At 52.7% G+C, this 21,105-nt stretch overlaps 10 protein-coding genes across 10 annotated transcripts in view; 4 read left to right on the top strand and 6 right to left on the bottom strand.

The window, feature by feature from the left end:
* Positions 1–580: 580 nt before the first annotated feature.
* SNOG_03368 (hypothetical protein) lies at positions 581–1,186 on the top strand (the record flags this gene model as incomplete). The annotated part of the gene is made up of 1 exon (XM_001793884.1): positions 581–1,186. One exon carries the CDS (start codon positions 581–583, stop codon positions 1,184–1,186), a length of 606 nt encoding a protein of 201 aa, XP_001793936.1.
* A 79-nt stretch (positions 1,187–1,265) lies between these two features.
* Positions 1,266–1,931, bottom strand: SNOG_03367 (hypothetical protein; the record flags this gene model as incomplete). The annotated part of the gene is made up of 1 exon (XM_001793883.1): positions 1,266–1,931. The coding sequence occupies one exon, from the start codon at positions 1,929–1,931 to the stop codon at positions 1,266–1,268; it is 666 nt and encodes a 221-aa protein (XP_001793935.1).
* Positions 1,932–2,411: 480 nt separating this feature from the next.
* SNOG_03366 (hypothetical protein) lies at positions 2,412–6,386 on the bottom strand (the record flags this gene model as incomplete). Its single annotated transcript, XM_001793882.1, has 3 exons — positions 5,112–6,386; positions 4,695–5,061; positions 2,412–4,645 (listed from the first exon to the last, which is right to left on the bottom strand). Exons 1-3 carry the CDS (start codon positions 6,174–6,176, stop codon positions 2,412–2,414), a joined length of 3,666 nt encoding a protein of 1,221 aa, XP_001793934.1. The 5' UTR covers positions 6,177–6,386.
* A 1,302-nt stretch (positions 6,387–7,688) lies between these two features.
* Positions 7,689–8,322, top strand: SNOG_03365 (hypothetical protein). The gene is made up of 2 exons (XM_001793881.1): positions 7,689–8,011; positions 8,064–8,322. Exons 1-2 carry the CDS (start codon positions 7,801–7,803, stop codon positions 8,168–8,170), a joined length of 318 nt encoding a protein of 105 aa, XP_001793933.1. The 5' UTR covers positions 7,689–7,800; the 3' UTR covers positions 8,171–8,322.
* Positions 8,323–8,582: 260 nt separating this feature from the next.
* SNOG_03364 (hypothetical protein) lies at positions 8,583–9,826 on the bottom strand (the record flags this gene model as incomplete). The annotated part of the gene is made up of 3 exons (XM_001793880.1): positions 8,583–9,276; positions 9,418–9,438; positions 9,744–9,826. The coding sequence occupies 3 exons, from the start codon at positions 9,824–9,826 to the stop codon at positions 8,583–8,585; spliced, it is 798 nt and encodes a 265-aa protein (XP_001793932.1).
* A 2,088-nt stretch (positions 9,827–11,914) lies between these two features.
* SNOG_03363 (hypothetical protein) lies at positions 11,915–12,150 on the top strand (the record flags this gene model as incomplete). The annotated part of the gene is made up of 2 exons (XM_001793879.1): positions 11,915–11,934; positions 12,081–12,150. 2 exons carry the CDS (start codon positions 11,915–11,917, stop codon positions 12,148–12,150), a joined length of 90 nt encoding a protein of 29 aa, XP_001793931.1.
* Positions 12,151–13,109: 959 nt separating this feature from the next.
* Positions 13,110–15,734, top strand: SNOG_03362 (hypothetical protein; the record flags this gene model as incomplete). The annotated part of the gene is given in 4 exon segments (XM_001793878.1): positions 13,110–13,308; positions 13,328–13,553; positions 14,242–15,072; positions 15,089–15,734. 4 exon segments carry the CDS (start codon positions 13,110–13,112, stop codon positions 15,732–15,734), a joined length of 1,902 nt encoding a protein of 633 aa, XP_001793930.1.
* Positions 15,735–16,638: 904 nt separating this feature from the next.
* On the bottom strand, positions 16,639–18,860 carry SNOG_03361 (hypothetical protein; the record flags this gene model as incomplete). The annotated part of the gene is made up of 3 exons (XM_001793877.1): positions 16,639–18,027; positions 18,076–18,639; positions 18,690–18,860. 3 exons carry the CDS (start codon positions 18,858–18,860, stop codon positions 16,639–16,641), a joined length of 2,124 nt encoding a protein of 707 aa, XP_001793929.1.
* A 62-nt stretch (positions 18,861–18,922) lies between these two features.
* Positions 18,923–19,290, bottom strand: SNOG_03360 (hypothetical protein; the record flags this gene model as incomplete). Its single annotated transcript, XM_001793876.1, has 2 exons — positions 18,923–19,083; positions 19,224–19,290. 2 exons carry the CDS (start codon positions 19,288–19,290, stop codon positions 18,923–18,925), a joined length of 228 nt encoding a protein of 75 aa, XP_001793928.1.
* A 955-nt stretch (positions 19,291–20,245) lies between these two features.
* Positions 20,246–21,105, bottom strand: part of SNOG_03359 (hypothetical protein) — a gene marked incomplete at both ends in the record, with an annotated part of 2,285 nt that continues 1,425 nt past the window's right edge. Inside the window, one exon of the mRNA XM_001793875.1 lies at positions 20,246–21,059. Within this exon, the coding sequence (XP_001793927.1) occupies positions 20,246–21,059 (814 nt within the window). The remainder of the gene's footprint in view (positions 21,060–21,105) is intronic.

The raw sequence follows: 21,105 nt of genomic DNA, 5'->3' as shown, positions 1-21,105 counted from the left end.
TGCCGACAGAAGCAGCTCCGAGAATCGACCATGTCCGCAATGACGACGACATAACAGCGTTCTTCTTGTCTCATAGGCGGAAGTGTCTGTTTTCTAGCACTCCCAGCATGAGACAGTTCTGGTACAGTCGAGAAGACTCCATGTGCCTAGGTATATATACATATACAAATCACGGGCGTAGATCACATGATGAAATCGATTATCGAACCTCCAAGGGTTGGTACCTTACACAGCAGCGCTGTTCTCGTTCCAAGAGCTGAGTTGATCGGGTGCTATATCGACGCAGCCCAAGTACAACCGCTTGAAGCACTATCAGCTTCCTCTTTCTCACCCTGTGCTACTCACAAGACCTCCTAGGCGATTTTCTCTCTCGACCATGTGGTGAACAGGTACTGCTTACTCAAGTCTCATTGGCAGCGCGATACCCTGTGCTACATCGGCAGCGTTCATCGCTGCAGCAAAGCCCCCCTTTCCCTCACCATGCGCGCGCAAAGGCCGGCAATCGCGCATACATACTCAGCATGCCCAACACAGGAAGTATTTGAAGCATCCGTCCTTCGCTTTTGTCTCACACAGCACGATGGCCGCTTCTACTGGTGCGGGCGCGGTAGCCGCTTCCTCCAATGAATCCGCCAAACTTCCTAAAGCGGTAGGAGTTGATTCGCAACCGTCGATTTCGGTAGAGCACGTTCCCACCAATCGTTCGCCGCGCCGTTTTGCTCGTCAGACGCAGCGCTCCCACGACTCGACACTTGTCGAGGACATTCCGCGAATCTACTGGATATGGCACCTCTACCTCGAACCTTTGACTGCCCTCGGCGGCGTGTATCATCTGCATTGGGTGCCTGAGCAGTACTTTGAGTACATGCCGCAGACGTCTCGCTATGCGCCCGAGTCGCAGATTATTTGCAACCAGCTCGCGGCTTGTTACCTCTTCTTCGCCGTCATCGAGGCGCTCGTCCTGCGCACCACAACCGAGATAACAGTCTGGAGAGCGGTGCTGTTTGCGCTGCTGCTATGCGATGGTGGGCATTTGTTCGCAGCATGGGCGGAAATGGGCACGCATCTCACACTGAGCCCGTGGCTCTGGACAGTCAAGGACACGGTCACTATGATGCTGAACATTATCCCGGCTGTGCTTCGAACAGCCTTCCTGCTCGGAATCGGGTTCAGGAAGACTCACTGAGCACAAGGGCGCGAAGGACATGTTGTAGACCAGATAATTCTTCAATAGGACAATACCCTTCAGAGCGACCCCAACTTCCTCATGGCTTCTCTCCCACCTTTGCCCGCCTCACATACACTGCCGAATTCCCGCCCAACGACCCATCCGTCTCCACAGTGCAACTAATCATCCCTCCATTCTTGAGCTCGACTTCCGGTTCGTCGACAGCAGCACACATATACGTCTCAACGAAGTACCCCACCGCGCGCTCGTTCGCTGCGCGTAAACCCCGATGTGTGCTCACGACCTGACTCTCGTCGCTCATATACGCGCTCGCCGTCTCTTCGAAGACCTCGTACAGCGCGTCGTCGTTGGGGAATGTCTTGCCGTGCTCGAGAGCAGCGCGTAGAAGTGGCGGTACGGTGTTGCGCGCGTGCGGCATCGCAGCGTTGTGATGTGGAAACATAGGTGGCTGTACCGCGGGCGCAGCCGTTTGTGACAGTACTGCTGGTGCTCGAATGTGTATCGGGGACGGTGCTGGATAGTCCTCCTGTATCGCGTGCACCTCGTGATTCACCGTCCTGGTCCACCCCATCTCGCCCAAATCCACAATGTCACATGTCCACCTCACGCCCGTCCCTTGTTCTTGCTCCCCAGATATCTCCACGGGGCCATTTGCCCGAAACGGTCCGAGATTCCTGCGGTAGGAGCGTAGGTGTGCGCTGCTGTCTAGCTTGAGCAATTTGTCTCTGTTCGTAGGTGCCATGGTTGAAAAAGCAAGGAGGTGTGTGAGATTGGGGAAGTGGGGAGGTAGACATGGTTTTTGACTGCGGTGGTGTTTGAGGAGCTGGAAATGACGGGTCGTAGGGACGAGGAGACGACGAATGTTGCAGGGGTGTTGGCGAGTTGCAGCGATTGTGCGACGGAGGTGGAGTACTGTCTGTTTGCTACACGATACGGACAATGATGATTTGATATGTCGAGATGTTGTGTCGGTCGGTCGGATAGGGTTGATTTGTGGTCGCGCGTTGGGTGTTTGTGAGACAGGTCGCGAAATTGGATTTGTGATTCTCAACAACATGGAGAGATTGGCGTGTGCGACATGGCATCATCAGATAGACCGTTTAGGTTTGCTACGTTTACAGGTTCCTAGTAAGAACCGTTAGGTCCTCAGAACCTCGAGAAGTCCAAACGCCGTGTACCCAATGATCCTTTTATCATCATGAACGCCGTACTGAAAGCAACACTATGCCTCTGTCTCGATCCCCGATCCGCTCCTCTCGTGATGCTTGAACAGCCCTTCAACCTTGTGTTTTCCCCGATCACCCACGTGCTTCATCCACGCTAACGTCCTCGGACCCTTCCACTGCATCATGCCTCTATTCCTCCTATGCAACTGCTTTGCGCTATCTTTGTACTCCTCGACTTGATCCATCACGCCCCTCTTTCCATTCTCCTTCAAGCGACTATCCTTCTTCTTGTCCTTCTGCAAGAAGTCCGGGATGAAGTCTGAATCGCTGTCCGACTCAGATTCGTCATCAGGTTGGGGAGGCTTGGAGGTGTCATGCGGGCCGTCGTTGTCGGAGTCCCAATCGCTCCATTCTTGGTCGTTCGCAACGTCGAGGACTTCCATGACTTGGCCCATGTGTTTGTCGCCCTTGGCAAACTTCTCGTGGTAGCCGCTCAGGCCGGACCAGAATGTTAGAGTCATCTCGATCTCGCCGACCTTGTCTCCGTACGAGGAGAGGATGTTATCTTCTGCGCGCTTGAGGTCGCCTTTCCAGATTGGAAGTTTGATAGTCTGTTGTTCGTTGTCGGGAACGTCTTTGAGCCACAGGATACCGAAGGCCGGAGTATGGTCGCGCAGTGTGGCGTCTTGACGAAACTCCACGATCAGGGGAGCGGCATAGCGCATGCGGATGGGTAGGCGGATAGGCTTGTTGTTCTTGGTTTGCCATTCGTCAGGGCCATTGGATTGAAATTTTCCACGCGATGTGCGAGTCCTTATCTTCATGCGCATCTTCTTCAAATCTTCAGGCATATTGATGGCCTTGATAGTGGGTCGAATATCGACGGTGCCGTAGTCCCATCCGAGCATTTCCTTGGGTAGCTGACATTGCAGGCTGCGGAATACCATAGAGACACGTGCACGGCCGTAACCAACGCCACCAGATAGCGGGAAGGTTGAGTTGACCTGACTCCGGCTGTGGAATACCTTTGCAAGCGGGAGGTAGATAATGCCGAGAAGAGGGTCGTCCTCATGCACGCGCGCATCGCGAACAGAGATGTGGACTTCAGTGTTATGTACATCGCGGACGAAACGCTCACAGCCTGCATTGAAGAAAGGTTTGCTGTTCTTTGGCTTGGTCCGCGTCCTAAAAACCTTCTTGTGGTTGAGTATGATCGTGCAGTATGCGGACGGAAGATCGTCGCTTTCCTCTTCCGCATCGCTAGCTTCCGCGTTGTTTGAATCCCTGTCCTTGTTGAGCACTTCGAGTGACAGTCCAGTGATCTGGTGGACCTGGATGCTGAGAATACCGGACGGGTAGTCTTCTGACGGTGGCGAAGCGATGATGAGCTCGTCCTGTCTGGCGTGGAAATCTTCGGCCTTTTGCTGCTCGACTTCATGCTGGTGGTCTGCACTGGCCTCGCGAAGCTTATTCTCCGCTTCTGCATTTACTTTCTGCCTGAGTTGATCCATGGTCTTGACATCGGGATCCTCCTCTTGGGCAGTCAATTGTTCGTCTGTGATGCGCGTCTTGGAGAAGTAGCCGATGCTCCAGCTGAGTTTGCCGGGCATCCCTTCGCCGGCTTTCATAGCCTTGAAACCGTCTTCACGATCGTGCATCTTTCCATTCGTCTCTTCGCTCTTCATAAGGTCCTTCAGATCTAGCTCGATGCGACCTAGGTCATCGTCGGCAGTCGTACGATCAGAGTCCCAGAGTTGGAGTCGCAATCTCTCGTCGACATTGAGCTCTTGTGAAGTGACGCTGACAAAGCCTGTCTCTTCCCAGTATGGCTCCATGTTGTCAAGCAACACGCGTGTTGACCAAACAGGCTTTCCAAACTTTGCCCAACCAACAGTGATGTATGGATCCGCCGAACCCTTCTTAAGCGGGCCAAGTCCGCCGTCGCCCTCTTTAAAGTCGTAGGCATGCTTAATACGAACAATGAGGACACCTTGTGTGATGGTGTCCTTCTTGAAGTCGTCGCCCATCATCATGTCCTTCAAGTCTAGTGTCAGTGACTTGGGAGCGACATACTCAGCTAAGGCTGCATCCATCGAGGACTGTACGAAGCTGCTGATAAGCGGTACGTCCATGAGATTGGGTCCCTTCTTGATGAGCGGGACGCACGAGAGAGAGACTTTGGGCTGTCCGAGGAACGACATGGTACAGATGGAGAAGAAAGGGGGATCTGGGCACAACTGTAGGCGAAGTCGCATTACCCCAACCATGCCTGTCAGCTCGACCCACACAGCTAAGGACAGTCAGCACAAGATATCATTAGCGCGAAATGGAGACCTTACGTAGCTTGACCTTGCCAGGCAGGTAGAAAGCAAGGTACAAATGAGCGTGTTTGGCTCGGGACTTGATGCCGCGTCCAGTCGACGGTCGGTAGGCGAACGCAACCTCAATGTTCACAAAGTCACCTTCCTCGGCCTCCATCGTGTCTTGTCGCTTCAATTGTTCCTGGCCTTCGCCATCATCTTGCACTGTCCGGTCGTCCTTCTCTTCTTTCGAAGACTTGAGTTTTCCATCAGAGCTCACGGATCGTGCAGCTGCGCCAGTTGGCAGCCACCGGATACCAAGAATGCGAAGAGCTTCACTTCCTTGGCCAATGTCCTCGACAGCAACCATGCGAACCATGCTGGGCAATGAAGCTTGCATGACGTCCTGCGATTTTTAGCCTTGAGTATCATCAACGAGTAGTATTCGGGACCTACCTCAAGTGTGTCTGAGATGCTAGTGAACAAGTCTGGATTGATCAATGGCCAGACCGAGGAGAACAACGAGTTCAGCCATTGAGTACTCTCAGCCGTCTGGGACTTTGCAAGCTTCTGGCCTCGCTTCCTTTCTGCTTGCCAGACTTCTACGTCCCACACGTTCTTGATGCGGTTGTTCGTGTATTGCCGCATAAATGCTGCTACAGCCGCAGCAACAGCAAGCATTATCACAGTCTGTATAGCCTTCCACATCTGACCTCTCCAGCCTCCCATCCTTCGGGTGGGCCAGAACATGGCATCGACTACGACGAGGCTCACGACTACTGCCCCGAGAGCTATTGACAATGATCTTGAGTAGACAGCTGTGATTTCGCCCCTGGTCGCATCGAAGTCAGGAGGAGGGAAGAGAGCCTGCATGGCAGTGTGCGAGTCCTTCGATTCCTCCTCTTCTTCCTTCAGATGCTCGTCGCTCTTGTCAATGGCGTCCATAGCAGTCATCGTCCTAGGCTCTGAGCCAGCCGGTGGGGCATTCTTTGGGGTTCTCTTGAGGTCCTTGTCGGTAAAGTCGTGTATCTTGACGGGCAGATGTGTTATTGGGTCTGTCACCTCGCGCTCGGTGCCGTCTGCGTCAAACTTCTTCATCTTCTTGCGCGCCTTTTTGGGATCCGACTCGTGCAAGTGACCTTCTGTCGTATCCTGAACATCTTCATCATCGTCTGTGTCTTGTGGCAATTGCTTATTCGTGCGATTCGCAGTTTCTCCAGAATGGTCGTCGGCCTCTTCCAGGTCTTGTGCCTCTACGAGGTTTTTGTTCTGGGCTTCATAAGGAAGCTCTCCATCATGTATCTCGTCGTGGCCTTTTCCAGTGAAGGCATTGTACGCATCGCCGAGCTTGTCACGGGCCGTTCGCTCGTCTTCGTTCGCTGCACCATCATCGTTGCCATATGCCTCCTGTCTTCGCTCCTTCTCTTCGCGATATTTCTTGACCGTGGGTATGGGATTGTGCGCGTTATGGGGTGCCTTGTATGCCCTCCGCTTGTCTTCCACGTCTTCTACACCCGACATGGTGGGCAGTATAGAGAATCGCGCAGTATTCGGCGGTTGAGGCTGAGCGAGAAAGGGTGATCGGTGGAGCTGCTCAGTTAGCTGTACGTAGCTTCGTAAGTCGTAAGTCGTGAAAGCTGTCGCCCGAACAATCGAACACTAAAAACAGGTAAAGTAACAGGGAACGTTCAAAGTTCTATGGGGCATGCACGACCCGCCGCAAGGTAAGGGACAGGATCGATTGAGTGTTTACAATTGACGTATGTACAAGCGTGTGTGCAGGATTCTCGACCTCGAACCGCCAATTACGCTCCACTTGGCTCTCCAACAGTATCCCAATTCGTCGCACAAGAGCCGTGAGTGCCGCTTAGGTGAAGCTTGCTCGTCGTGATATGACGTCGCCGTGCCTGCTTGACGCGTTCTCAGGCGATCTTTGACGACTTGGCATCACATTGCGGGGATCCTGTCACGTTCGGCACCACTCAGCCGGTGGCGCATGACTTGCAAGACCCACTCACCAGCCTCAACACCAAACTATCCTTGGGAAGCACAGAAACCTGTATAACGGTGGATTGTCTTCTCAAATACCATAATGAGCTGTTCTATTGCTATCCATAAGCAGTGACTTACGCGTTCACGGGCCGTATAGGCCACGACATGGCGTGTTACAACAGTTCCTTCTAACTGCTGCGTTTTCCAGCGACAACTATCGTGGTATATTGGTCTGAACAATATCAAAGGCTTATGATCACGTTGTGAGCCACCAAATTGGTTTCGAAGCTTTTCCAACCATTTCTCGATGGGGAGTTGAGAAGTTCATGGCGTGATCGATGGGCGTTCTATATGGGCACCGAAAACTGAGCTCTGGAACAATCCCATTGGGATGGAACCATCACAGCTACCGCATTAGCTTTCGACTGCATCACTGCAAAACCACATTGCATCTATGTCCAGAGTACGTTCGACATATCTCCCACTATCGGACAAACTTTCGTTGCTCTACTTCAAGCTTACGCCAATCCCTGTTCTATCGGCATGAAATCCACTCCGATACCAGCACACCACGTGCTATACACTAAGCTGACGAACCAACGCCTGCAAAGCATTATAGACGCTAACATCATAAGCCCGCGATTGGTGTTATGACGGCCATCCTTGTTGCGCTGAATTTCGCCAATCTTTGCGTTACTCCGAGCCGAGCTTCACACACTTCCCACGTCCATTCATCCTTGGCGACTATTTGCTCGGACATATGTACCTCCAACGATTACGTGCACCTCCCAATCTTACGCGCACTCGGCGTTGGGCGCCTGAGGAGTAAATCGTTGAGTCAGACGCGCATGGCAAGCATCGTGCTGATCAATCCTGGGACTAGTCCAAATAAGTATTGTTGCCTGGAGCTTGTCCTCAAAATATCGAATTATGTGAGGCTACTATTCAGATACCATGATGGGTTTTACTCCGATGCTTGGTGTGACTGTTCGGATGTATTGTGATGCGCCCTTTATGTTATGGAGGAGGTGTGTGTATAAAAGATACATGAGGAGACGGGCGTAAGAAATATTGCACAGGCATTGATCCAAATCTTTAGACAAACACTCGATCTCATAAACCTTTCAAGAAACATTTATACATCGAAATTTCAATGTCATCCCGACCCTCAAACTCCCAATCCTTCGCATCCATCTTCTCCCGCGAAGCTCCCAACCTCAGTATGCCGCAAACATCAAAGCCATCACCCACTTCCACTTCCACACCACACACCGCACCTCCCGCATACTCGCCGTCAGAAACTTCATCAATCAAATCATCATCAACAACTAAAACCCTCGTTGGCAAGATTTTCCATCGAAAATGTGAGTTTGGGTTGTGCCGCCCTTTTGATGACATGACTGACCGCCCTCGCAGCTTCAGATGAGAGTACGCACAGGGATAAGAAGGCGGCAGTAGATGAGAAGGTAGCAAGGGATGAGGCGAAGCATGCGGCGAGGGCGCATTATTTTGCGACTTTGTGAGGGAGGGGGAGATGATTGGGGTAGCAGTGCGAAAAGGATAAAAGGGCGTGATGAATAAGTTTGCCAGGGAACGTTAGAAGGAGTAGATCTTGATTGGCTCGAGATCCACGGCGCAAGGAGTAAATTGTTTCAAATGTCATATTGCGGATTGATCTTAGTTTATTCGAGTTGTATTGGGTATCTTTTTGGCGAGTAAGAAAATGTTCTACCTGCCTTGTGTTCATCACCTTTCAACAGACGACGCAAGGACTGGTACATGTTCCTACGCACTACACTGGACAGTACGACGTAGCGACAGCTAAGCATGTCTATATTCAAGGCCCACTCAAGAATACATCGCAGTCTAACACGCCTGTAAAGCTATACAGACTGGTGTATAACTCGCTAGATAGTCTGCAGCAGGCCCGATTGGTCAGAACAAAGTAACGTTATTACTCCACGTCGCATGATCCAACCAATTCAAAAAGTCCTCCGCCTCCGTCGGAATCGGCTCCAAGCCCTCAATCATTGGCATATCGAAGAAACCAGGCGCGTTGACCGAGCCCATCATTGCATCAACATCATTGGGCACAGGCGGCTGGTAATTAAGTACTTCGTCCAGAATCATGGCGAGCATCTTGTTCAGCTCATTACAAAGCTTGTGGTTTGCGTCGCTCGGCAGGACAATCCACTCCAGGCACGACGTCAAGACGGATAGATTGCGGATGACATCAGCGCGCGAGACAGTACTAGGGAGCGATGTGCCCTCGATTGTACAGCGACGGAGTTCAAGCGCGAGAAGGCCGGCAGCTGGGTAGCAGAAGATATGGTAAACGGTAGTGAAGCGGCCGCGGGATTTGTGCGTACCGGTTCGTGCTTTGGGCCAGGCGAGGGAAGTGGCGAGGAGTTTGAGGGAGACGGCGAGGAGATCGGGGAGGGCTTGGGGGCGGTGGCGGTGCAGCATACGTTGGATCTGAAAGTGCATATGCATGTACTCGAGGTAGGAAGCGTGGAGGATGGGGGTTATGTTGGCGTCGAGAGCATTCCAGGAGACGTCGGTGTACATGTCGTAGCGGAGCTGGGAGGGCAGTGATTCCCAGTATTGTGTCAGCTCGGCGGAGATAACTCTGTGATGGTTAGTAATGGCCTTTGTGATAGCTCAGCCTGAAGCTTTACACAGCATGCTAGTATCTGATTGCTCTAGCGACGCCCTGGTATAGCTTCAGGCTATACGATGAGCATCGAGTAGCTGATGGGATCATACTTACTGCAGGTTGCCGATGACATCGCTGTCTTTCTCACCAGCCAAAGACTGTTCTAATAAGCGTTCCTTATAGACCGCATGTTGACAACGTAGGCGATGGTATGACGCAGGATAGATTTCTCCCTTGGTGTTCCATCCTCCGGAATTTAAGTTTAAGACAGCATCGTCTGGTAAAGAAGAAGCCGCAGTTAGCACGTATTACATCCGAAAGAACATAGTATGAGAAAGGTCGGACCACTGCCATACTTTTGAGCCACCTTGGGAAAGTATTAACTTACTGTGTAGAAGTTAGCATTTTCATTAGAAGTGTCATTTACAGCCACTACTCACCTGAAGACTTCCGGGTCATCTGAACAGACAGCCTCGTCGCTGATGTCAAGCAACAGCCTGCGATCGCTGTATCTCCAAACCATCATAGGTGGCCTGCCAAGAAATAGAGCAAGTGTCTTGTCAGTCCTATAAATGCACGCGTGAACTCTCCTCCGTGCTTCTCTCATGAATAGGGGCTCCGACTTGGACGCTTCCGATTCGCAGTGCATGCCAGTTGCATATAAAGCAGATATGGCTTCGCTCATCCGTCGATAGGTACCGTGATCTATATTCTGTTAGATGATGTGGGGTTATTTGGTACATGTACGCACAATTGTCTCCATAATAGCCGCTGACAAGGTGTACGTTGCAGCAAACAAGCCAAACCATGATATCGCTCACCGCTCCGTGAGTTTGGCAAAGCGTGATACAATCGTTAGTAGCTTGAATCAAGTCTTCGATAAACTCATCTCTGTCTAACTTGCTGCCATTGTCAAGTGTGAAGAAGGGATCATTTGGAAGGACGTGCTCCGCGTGGGCTGCTATTAAAGCCAATGCAAGACCAAGAGTTTCCCATCGCAGATTCTCCCCCGTCAACGCGGTGTGGAACTCTGACGGGAGCATAGTCGGAGGAATCTTGAGAGGCTTTGCTGTATTTCTCGTTATCTCCGCATACATCTGAGGGAGATCGGCACCGGGAGCCGTCAGTCGCTGAACATCTTCGCGAAGCTGAGGCAATAAAGACAAGATCAATGGCCGTAGGAGGAGGTATGTCACAGTGGACTCGTAGTATCCTTCCATAGCCTTCTCCAGGAGCGAAAAAGGCGACAGACGGGAGACAACTGAATGGCCTACTCCTATTTGACAGTGACGCGTTCCCATATTCCTGCTTGACACAGATGAAGGCGTTGCACTCATCCTCTCGGACGGCTGTTGGTGCACTGTATCCGGCAAGGGCACATCTTCTGAAAATACACTTGCGTAGCTTGTTGAGCCAAGGTAGAAGCTCCGCACGGGATGAGAAGCAGACTGTCCTCTGCATCCAGAGCTGGGTGGCGTTGGCCACGAGCCGAGGGGAACAGCATCGACTTCATTGCGCAGGGTGGGGGGACTCAGGGTCAAAGATGTCAGTCTTCCGACATCCTGTGCTGAATGGATATCAGCCTTCCGCCGACGAGGCTCCGGCTTCTTGCGAGGAGTGCCAGCCGGCTTAGTCATGGGGTTCGGATGGTAGAAGCACTGCGTTCCGAATCAGCGCGGGAACCAACCGCAAATACGATGAAAAGCGATTAGGTGGCAGCTGATCCAACAGCCTGAAGCTATACGCAGTGTTGGCATCGCATCCGAAGTCTAGCAATATCGTGTACAGCTTCAGGATGTCCGTTCATCCGCATGGGCTTGTTCGCTTTCCCTCGAAGCTGATAAAATGCAGTATCAGGTACCTGGGCAGCTTACTTGATCCACCATACCACGAGCGACGCATTTCTCGCAGGTGGGCGTCGCATGGTCACACTTGATCTTCGATATTCGGCATGGTTCACACGACCTAGGCAGTCTCGGAGTCAGCCTATGCGACAGCCTGAAGCTATATACAGCACTGCTGGGCCTCAAATGCCACAGCTAGAGATCGGTCCGTGGTCATCGTAGGTGATGACCTTTGATTGACATGGAGTTGTCTCGGGGTAACTACGAACCTTGGCTTTCCGTTTCTACGCAGCATAGTGTATGTATCCGAATCTTGTAATTTGAGTGAAGTGATGGCACGACTGTCAGTCGAGTATTACTTTCGCAGTTGTGAACTGTGTTTACTCGCAAAGAGACGGAGAAATCGGAGTTCCTGGACGGAGTGAACTTCGTCCAGATTTGGTGTAGCGGATTCACAAAAAAAAACGAGCTCCGTTGCACACCCAAACTCCACCCCGCGCGCAGCGAACCAACCATGGCGCACTGGTTTAGTAGCACCAAATGTTTAAGAAGAGCTGTGCTGCTGCAATGCTCTGAACTGCAATTTTGGTAACAGTCGCACATTCTGACCTCGACAGGTGCATACAAGCCTTGCGACAGAATGATGCAGGCTTAGCACCGTGAACTGTGGCAATAGCAGTCGAGACTACTAGAGAGAGTAGACCTTCGTCTCCTGTCGCCCGGTAATAGGCCATGGAAAGCCGGATCTAGCATTCTCAATGCTAGCCATGGCTGGCAAGCAAGTAACGTGCGTTGTCCCAGTTGGGCGTGTCGCAAGGCAGAAGCGGAAGTTGCGGTCAACGGCCTGGTGCTCCTCAAGAAGCTGCCTGCTGCACATGGTCAACTACACAAACTGCCCACACATTACCTTGCCACCTCCGACTATGGCTGCAGACCGGGTGCACCATTGTGGTTTGGCCATGTCTTCCTCGGAGACCACCAAAGGTCGGAGGCTTCGAGGTAAGCCCACCCCCGCACTAACCTCCTGATCTCCCGCATCGTCGCAGTCGTGCGCTGGCACACTTCACGAGAAGACCTATAGCCAATCTCGCCTTCGTCATGCCAGCTCCCAAAGCGATTTGACAGAGGGGAAACACGCGCACGATGCGCATCGCTGTAGCAAACCATTGGCGTGAGCGCAGCAAGAATTGCCGCTGCCCCCTGCGAGCGATGGATGCGCTGTCATGAATTCGAACCGGTCAATACAGCAGAGCCGCATCAGATACCAACTCATGGTATCCTCTCCGTTTGTCACTAGGTGTGCGACTTGCGATTCGTCTCACCAGAGACGGCTGTTGATCAGCCCAGCTTAGCGACTGGGGCGCAGTGCATGTCGCGATGCCCCGACAAGCCTGAGGCATCGAGACACACCAGCATCCCAGAAGAAATCTCCACGACGAGAGGCGCAGAATGCGGCCGGCTGTGCTCAGAGGCCCTGCAACAGTCGATTCCGTGCTGCATCTGACGGCAAACGATCGGTAATGTGCAGCACCAGCATCGGTTCGGGTTGGTGTGCTCCAGATGCTGTGCACTTGTATGCAGCTAGGCCAATAGTTACATTTCTGGGCGCCTTCTTCACCGGTCGTCGCGGGGCAGGCGTGAGATGGACTCCGTAGCTGCATCAGTACCCGCCATCTGAACCTGTGTCTGACTTCAGCCGCTTCTGAAACAGAATTCTTCTTGCGCGTCTTCCCTCGAGCCTTGGTGGAGGTCCCTCACTCTGCTCAGACCGCATCGCGTTGTGTGATTGTTGTTGCGCTCCCCTTCAGGCCAATCCGAGGTTTTCTCCGCGACTCCACGGGCGCCAGTCGGTGGAACGAGCGCCTGGCACATCGCTTTGCACGGCACTCACGAACCTTCGGATGCAAAGGGTCCAACGACTCTTAGTCCTGTTCGGCCGCCCCCAGCGGGTGTTTGTGCGTCATGTCAATGTTCGATGAGCAGTACCAGTACTATCAGCAAACGTCGCTCCTCTTCGACCCGCACGCGCTCGCCGTCAATCAACATGGCACTGGGCGCGAGAAGACACCAACAGACTCGCTGATCAACCACACTGGGATTGTCGCCAACCCCCTTGACGGCTACGCCGCCTCTCGATCGCAACCCCTCACGGCCGCCAGAGCTACCTCGGGATCAACCAGTGCCTGACCAAATGCTTTGGGACGATGGTAGCCTCTCTAACTCCCCAACGTCTGTAAGGACCCCCGACGGCGAGTCGTTCGAGGTGGAGATGCTTGATCAAGATATGCGCACCTTTTACCAACACAACGGCGTAAACATGTCGACTCAAGTCTCGCACAACGCCATCCCAGCGCTGGACACAAACATGTTCTTCACGCCTCAAGGCACCATAAGCAACCACGGTATGTTATTTGAACTCGTTAATTTCCAAGTCGCTGACACGCACAGCTGTACAAGATGCTCTGCAACAAACCGTGCAGGCACAACAATACCAGCCACAGTACGATGTACAAAGCCAGCATGTGAATCAATTCCAGTCAGCACAGCCTCATATGAATGCTTTTGCGCCAAACTACACCGCGCAACCCGTTCAACATGAACCATGGAATGGACACAGCCCGTCGAGATCTTCGATGATTCCTCGAACGGCAAGTGTCATGTTCGACCCAGCGACAGATCCACATCCGGTCGACTACGGGCATTATCAGAATTACAATGATGTCGAATCCTGGACTCAACACTTTACGGATCCCACACAACTGGTCTCACCGAGTGAACAAAGAGCGCCGCCCCAGGAACCTTTCTTCAACATGGCTGCAGCACATAACATGAACCAGCACAGTATACCTCACCGACCACAAGTCAGCATACCACCTTCTCACATGCAGACTATGAGCCCTACCCAAGCTCAGTGGCCTCGAGTGGAACCGTCACCCGACCTACAAGGATTCATCAACTACGATGCAAATTCAACTTTGTTCACAGACAACTATATCACCGACCAACACCAACCGCCGTCATCACCCGGCAATTCTTCAATCAGCCAATTCCCACATTCGCCATACCAGCCGCTATTGAGCCCGTCAGCTATTAGTCCTGGTGGCTCGGACGGCGTGTTCTCGTTCCATTCGGACCAAGCCATGATGCTCGATCCATTCCCCATGCAACAGCAATTTCTGCAGCCACCACCGACAGGCAGCATGAGCATGACTGCAAACTACATGCCAACCAACAACATTGCGGCTGGCTCTTTTGAGAGTGCCCTGGAGCAGGAATCGGCTGCTACTGCGCTGAAGAATCAATTGGCTAAAAACGGTGGCAGGGCGCTTGGAACACACTTGGAGCCAGAAGTTGCAAAGTCCGCACATGAAATGCGAAAGATCTCTGCTTGTTGGCACTGCGTCCTCCAACGAGACAAGTGCAGTGACGGCGAAATCTGTGCACGCTGCCTGAAGCGTTCGCAACGACCTAATGCCGACTGTGGATTGGGTTGCATCCGCATCAAACTTGTCGAACTGTCGCCATACTTTCTGCCGGAGCTTGTGACTCAAATGCACGAAGATTCGAGTCTGAAGCACTTTGTCAACTCGTACGTTCATGGTTGGGGCAACACCGAGTTCACTCTCTACATGACATGTGGCGGCTACAACATGCCACGCATCCCTGTCAAGGTGTACGAGTTCGTACCAAAAGGCAATGAACTACTCGTTCAGATCCAATACATCACTGACCCTCGCACAAACACTAGAGTAGCAGTCAAGAAGCAAAGTCCAGCCCTAGGCATGGTCCACATCAACCACAACGAAGAGAAGACGTATGACAAATACATCACGGACATTGTCGACCACCATCTCGATGCCTTCGGCGAGCTTTGCTGGCTCGAAGACGACAACGACTTTCTACAAAAGCTTTTCAAGCTCATGACGCGCGTCAAGCCCAAGAACGATGATGAAGCCCAAACTCCTCCGCGAAGTCTTCCGCCTCGTCGTCGTCACATTCATCATGTCACACGCCCTAACCATCGCCGAAGAAGGCAAACACACGACCCTGCAACGCATGCACAGCTACGCCGGGCGCGCCGCCTATGCCGACAACTTCACGTCCCCCCGTATGACGAACCGCCAGCTAAAATACTTCTTCTCGCGACTCCAGCGGCAGATCCAAGCCACGGTTCTAAACAAACTGCAGCAAATCTTCAAATCCTCAAAGGGCTGCGACAAATGGCTGGCCGCCTTCGTGGCAGTGCTAGGCATGTGCATGGCGCTCGAAGACCAACAGAAAAACATCCATCTAGTTATGAACACCAAAGCTGCGATGCAGGGCAGTGACACCCGCGACGCGCAGGACGTGGCCGACGCCGCGTGCCGCGAAATCGACACGCGCATGCTCTTCGTGCAGCAGATTTTCCGGTGGAAGTATAATCGCAAGCATAACCCGCTGGTGCACAGTGAGCATGATTGGGAGAAGGAGGTCGGGTTCGGGGATAAGAGTAGTGTGGAGTTTGTCAGGCAGGTTGCGCAGTTGGTTAAGGAGAATAGTAAGTCCGCCCTTTCTGTTTGTGAGATGCTAGTAGAGGCTGACGATTGATCACAGCGGATTATCTACGCCAACAGCAACGCGTCAGCATATCGTACGCGAACCAGACGAAGTACTCGGCGCGCCTGGTTGGAGAGTTTTTGTTGTCGTTTTGGCTGCCCAACGCCTCATGAACAACGAAACGCACCACAGTCTTGCATTTCTGCATTCACGACATATTCACGACACGCACGCAAATACGTTTGGACTTTCAGACGACTTTTACGACTTGATTCCGCGGCATTTTTTGCGTCTTTTTCACATCTTTCTTGGGCGGGGCTGGTTTATACCCTCTTCTTCCTACTATTTCTTACGAATGTATCGATGTCATGTCATGTAACGCAGCGCAGCGCAGCGCAACGCAGCGCGGAACGAAGAAAACAAAAATCATAGCGTAGTTCTACGTAGTCGTAATACTCGAATTTCGGATGCTTTGTTCTGACATCATGCGGAAGGCTGAACAAGACCATTTCCTCCTTCTGGTATGCTCGGCGTAGCCGGGTGCCATACATGCATGCATGCGTGATGCAGCCAAGAAAAAATGTTAAACCCGACCGGTCAGCATGTGGCCGGTGAGCGGCAGGGTAGGCGGACTCCACAGCGGAGTGCGCCTGCAGGTATATGTGGGGTGAGGTATTACCATTAGCTTCACTTGACTTTGGCCCAAGGAATGGTATGAGGCTCTGCGTGAAAACAAAAGAATTCCACTAGTATTACATCACTAAGCTCTTCAAGCGAAAGTGGAGTAAACGCATGCGCGGTCCCGGAAGAAGAAGAAATCTATCCCCAGCCCTTTCTTGTATTCATTCGCCGAGGAATTTCAACGCCGTTGGTTGGATATCGCCCATCCAGCCGTTTTCAAAATGTCCTCCTTGCTCGTGATATCGTACACCACCATGCACCGCATGTTGACTCATCAGCCAAATCCAGTAAACCCCTGCGCGCCAAAAACATCTGGATTAACCTGCGCCTGCGCCTGCGCTTGGCCCTGTCCCGCCGCGCCCGCGCCCTGCGTCTGGCTATCATTCAAGAACCAGCTCCAGTCCTGATCGATGTCCATGGGCATGTGCTGCCAGGAGAAATTGTTCGTCGGGAGGGGGAAGTTGTTCATGCTGTCGTCATTCACGAGGGCTTGGTTAACTCCCACCGCAGCACTGCTGTCTTCGGCGTTCAGGTTGTCCCAGTTGTAGAAGCCGTTGTATGTGGCGAAGGGCGAGGGGTCGGCGAATGCAAATGACGATGTTGGCGCAGATTTGGCAGGCAGCGAGGTTTTGGGCGTGAGGTTGAGAGATTGAGTAGGTGCGGCTGCGGAGAAGAGGTCTGAGGCGGCGGTGTTGGTGGTGCTGTGTTCAGAGGACGGAGTGTAGAGACCTGGCGCGGTACCTGTACTTCTTACACTGGGGCTTCTCGCCGGCATGTCTGGGAGATCGATAGGCGTGCGGACGTTCTGGCCGCCACGCTTGATGGAGATGGTGCCAAAGTAGGGGATGACAAAGTCTGAGTCGCCGGTGCAATCGTCGTGGGATTTGCCGCCTTTGAACTTGCTCATCATTTTCTCAAGGACGGAGGCAGACTGAAGGGCGACTTTACCGCCTTTTTCGGTCGAGGCGCGCCGGAAGATGTCGATGCTGATTTCGATCAGGCGTATGTCTTCTTCGACGTCTTTGGGCGTGCTGGCGGAGGGGAGGTTGCCGAAGTTGAGAAGGCCTATTTGGATGAGGACGGCGGCGGTGAAGCCGATAAAGTCGACGGCTTTGCACTCGTAAAGTGGCTGCACACCGCCTGTGCGAAGGGCCTGGTACAGGCGCAGGACTTCGCGAGATCCGTTCAAACATGCCGTGCGAGAGTATGTGAAGCGCGTATTGGAAGCAGACTTGAGCATGAAGGGTAGGTGGAGGTAGACGCGAATCTGGTGGAAGCAGATCTGGCCCATGATACGTTCCCTGAGTTCTGCAGCGTTGCCTTCAGCATCCAACATGAGCTCAGAATAGTCGATCCAGGACGGATCCAGCTGTTTCCACAGATCTTCAAGCTCCTGATCCAGTTGCAAGGCCCACGCAAACGACTGTTCTGTGATGCCTTGGTTGCGGTCGATGACGCGGCCAGCGAGTTGAGAGACCTTGGTGATGGCATTTAGCGGGTGGATGAACTCGCTGTTGTCAAGTTCAGGCAACGACAAGTCACAGTGGGCATCGCTAATACCATACGGAAGGCCGAGAAGAAGCGATAGGAAGCGATCGCCGTGGTACAGCGCCCACCAAATGCTCTCATGAGCAGCAGATGAGGTACGCTTGCGGTGCAGGCCCTATCTTCGTTAGAATTTAGTCGTAATCTCGTCGAGAGAATGACTTACTATGAGTTGGCAATACATCAATCCCTTGCGATACGCGATCCAAGCTCTCCGCGGCTGACCCACATCGGCATACCACTTCGCCTTCAGGATGAGACACTCCATGCCCTCGAGAGTAGCCGCATACTCATCATCCGAGAGCACCCACCGATCAACAGCCTCAACGTACTTATCGACATCGCCATTCTCATCAGATGCGCATATACCAACAGACAGCAAGACAGTACCGATAGCGCCAATATTACCCGTCGTTAAAGCATGCGCCGCGAACTGGGGTAGCGTCTGATTCGGCCCCGAAGTACCACTACACTTACGTCGCCACGTGTGCCACCAACCACTGTTAGTGCTGAGAAGTTTGGTAAGCTGGTCGTATGGAGGGAGCATGGCGATCAGAGCTTGTTTAGCCTTTTCTGTCTTCGGTGATTGTACAAGTGACTCGCCGATAACCATGTCATCTTCATGGCGGCTTGTGATGGTGTAGCGATCATCAGCAGCTGCTGATGGTTTTGGTTTTGATGCCTTGCGAGTTGGGTCGCGCGCATTGGCTTGGTCTTCCGCGTCGTTGAGCTGGGGTTGTAAGTATGGTATAGGCACGTGAGTTTAGACTGTGAACTTACAGCATCCTCAAAGACGGAGAGGATGGGGATGTGGTGACCTCGATTCGACGGCACACGCTGACTATTCTGCAGAAAGTTCGCTGATCCTTCGGAGGTTAATGGCGTTGCAGGATACGCATCCTTGTTGTACAGCGTAGGTGCCTTTGGTGACGAGGTATCTGCTTGACTCATGCTCTGGCTGCGGCTCTCAGACTTGATGGTCTTGTCATCAAGCAAGTTTCTCAACGAGCGCTTCAAGTCGCGATACTCGTTCCCGGGAGATTCTTCCTATGGTCGACAACCACCTCCGGGTTGGCATGTTCTTGATCGATACATCTGCTTCCTCGCGCAAAGCACTCTGTGCAGACTTCGGAGTTGTCAGGGGAGAAGATGCACCTGATCTTGCGACGGCGACCTGCATTGATTAGGGAGAGCTTTTGACAGGGAGAAAATGGTCAAGGGCGCAAGCATGAGATGGTGTAATGATGAATGGTAAAAGAGATGATGAAAGTGCAACGCGACAAGCGGATAGTAATCGCAATAGGGTCAACATACATTCAAAACAGCTATGGGTGCCTTTCCGCATCTTTTTGCGGGTCGGCAGCGACTCGTCCTTTGGCATCTTGATTGTCTGCAAGCACACCCAAAGTTCTGGAACTTGGTGCGGGCGAATATTAGTCCCCGCTCAGCTTCCTCCGTCTCCGTCGAGACCCGTGCTCTTGCTGATGGATATATCCACTCTTCTCTCCCCAGCGTTCCGAGAGAGAAATCGTTAAATGTAAGAGGACCCTTGGTTGAACAGTTCCGTGTTGTTGGTGAGATTTACAGAGAGAAAGAGAGATTGTTGGGGACGGACGAGTCTTGGTCCGATAGCTCCGAGATCTTAGATCAGCGCAGGCACAGCTGAGTAATCGCAACACTGGGCGCAAACAAAGGAATCTCACTGCGTGAAAGAAGGCGCCAGAAGCATATAACGGTTCAAGCCCGGTATTTCTAGGGCAGACCATATTTCACACGCATCCGCTCACGTTGCGTGGTCATCTTCTCGGAGAAGCGGTTGGGGGGCATGCGGGGCTTTCCTATTCGAGCGAAGATTGCGAGCTTTCACAGCGCCAATGAGGCTGTGTTAAGCTTTGAAGTGATCATGAAGGATGCGGAACGGAGCGTAGTCGGAGGCCGTGAAGCCCTTCTTTCCGTCTCGTGCTTCAGATGTATCCGAGTCGTCCCGGAGACTTTCTTATATGGACCGCATGTCCCAGTCGTATTGCAAGGGATATGATTAGTTATTAGGCGAGTAGAAACCCTGTCGAGAACAATTGCCTGTCGTACTGCAAGTGATGTGATTAGTTATCGTGAAAAGGCATGGAGATCCAAGGACCGTTCGCCAAGTACACGTGAAGCATGCTAGATGATCGGAAGCACAGAACAGCCGAGACTTTGTTGACTTCTAGAAGCCTGCAGATCTCGAGTAGGATTACCGCACCTCTCCGAACACCACAACGGTCAATCAAGTGGAACTGGTTATTTTTGGCAAATGTATGCATCATTCGTTCTTCGTTGTGGCACATCAAACCACCCTACATGACCTCCTCAGTCTCCTCGATAATCTCCTCGACAATCTCCTCAATCTCCTCAAGATGGCCGTCTTCCGCCTTACCCGGCGCCTCTCCCTTCGCAGCACTGAGTTCCAGATCCGCACCTTCCTCTTGAAGCCTGTGCAAGACATCCTCACGCCATTGCTTCCATTCTTGCAGCATCTCGCGGCGTGCCTCGACAACAGCGCGGTTGGCGGAGCTCCTCTTGGCAAGATCATGCTCGTCGAAGACCTTGGAGTAGTTGCGCAGGTTCTTGCGGATCTCGGCTTGCTCTTCCTTGGAGAGCAGGGTAGGTGGGCGTGGGCGCCAGAGGAGCTGCTTGAAGCCCTCGATGCTCTCTTCGCGGAGGAGCGTGCCCTTGAAGTCGTACAGGTGGTAGCCGTTCTCCATGCGGTGGCGGAACGCACTTGCAACGGTAGCAACGTAGCGACCAGTGGGGTCCCACTCGATGTCGGTGACTCCGTAATGCTCGACCGTCTCCATGAGCTGTAGGTTGGCGTTGAGCTCCTTGTCGCCCTTCTCGGACTCATCCTTGGGCTTCTCGAAGCTGAGATCATAGAAGTCGAGCTCGAAAGACTGTTGTGATTGCAGAGCAGCGACAACGACGAATCGGCCCTTGGGCGACCAGTAGATGGCGTTGCTGTTCTTCTTGTCGATGGTGCGGATGTGGCGGAAGTTACCGGGAGCACCGCCCTTGAGCTTCTCGGGTGCGAAGAAGGACACAGCAGTCTTGGGTCCGACTGCTGCGTTGGGGACGACCTCGCCGGTGGTGATGAGGACAAACACGTGTATCGCCCTTGGGTTCCCAGGCAAAATTGATGACAGCGTCCTGATCGAATCAG

The sequence above is a fragment of the Parastagonospora nodorum genome (genome assembly GCF_000146915.1).
Source record: "Parastagonospora nodorum SN15 chromosome Unknown scaffold_5, whole genome shotgun sequence".
NCBI classification, from domain to species: Eukaryota; Fungi; Ascomycota; class Dothideomycetes; order Pleosporales; family Phaeosphaeriaceae; genus Parastagonospora; species Parastagonospora nodorum.
This window is presented reverse-complemented; position numbering and strand designations above follow the sequence as displayed.

What these genes read in the sequence shown, in the direction of transcription:
- SNOG_03365 (XM_001793881.1), top strand. Translation starts at nt 7,801, where the DNA reads ATGTCATCCCGACCCTCAAACTCCCAATCCTTCGCATCCATCTTCTCC. An exon ending in CAAGATTTTCCATCGAAAAT is followed by an intron (nt 8,012 to 8,063) that starts GTGAGTTTGGGT and finishes CCGCCCTCGCAG; the next exon opens with CTTCAGATGAGAGTACGCAC.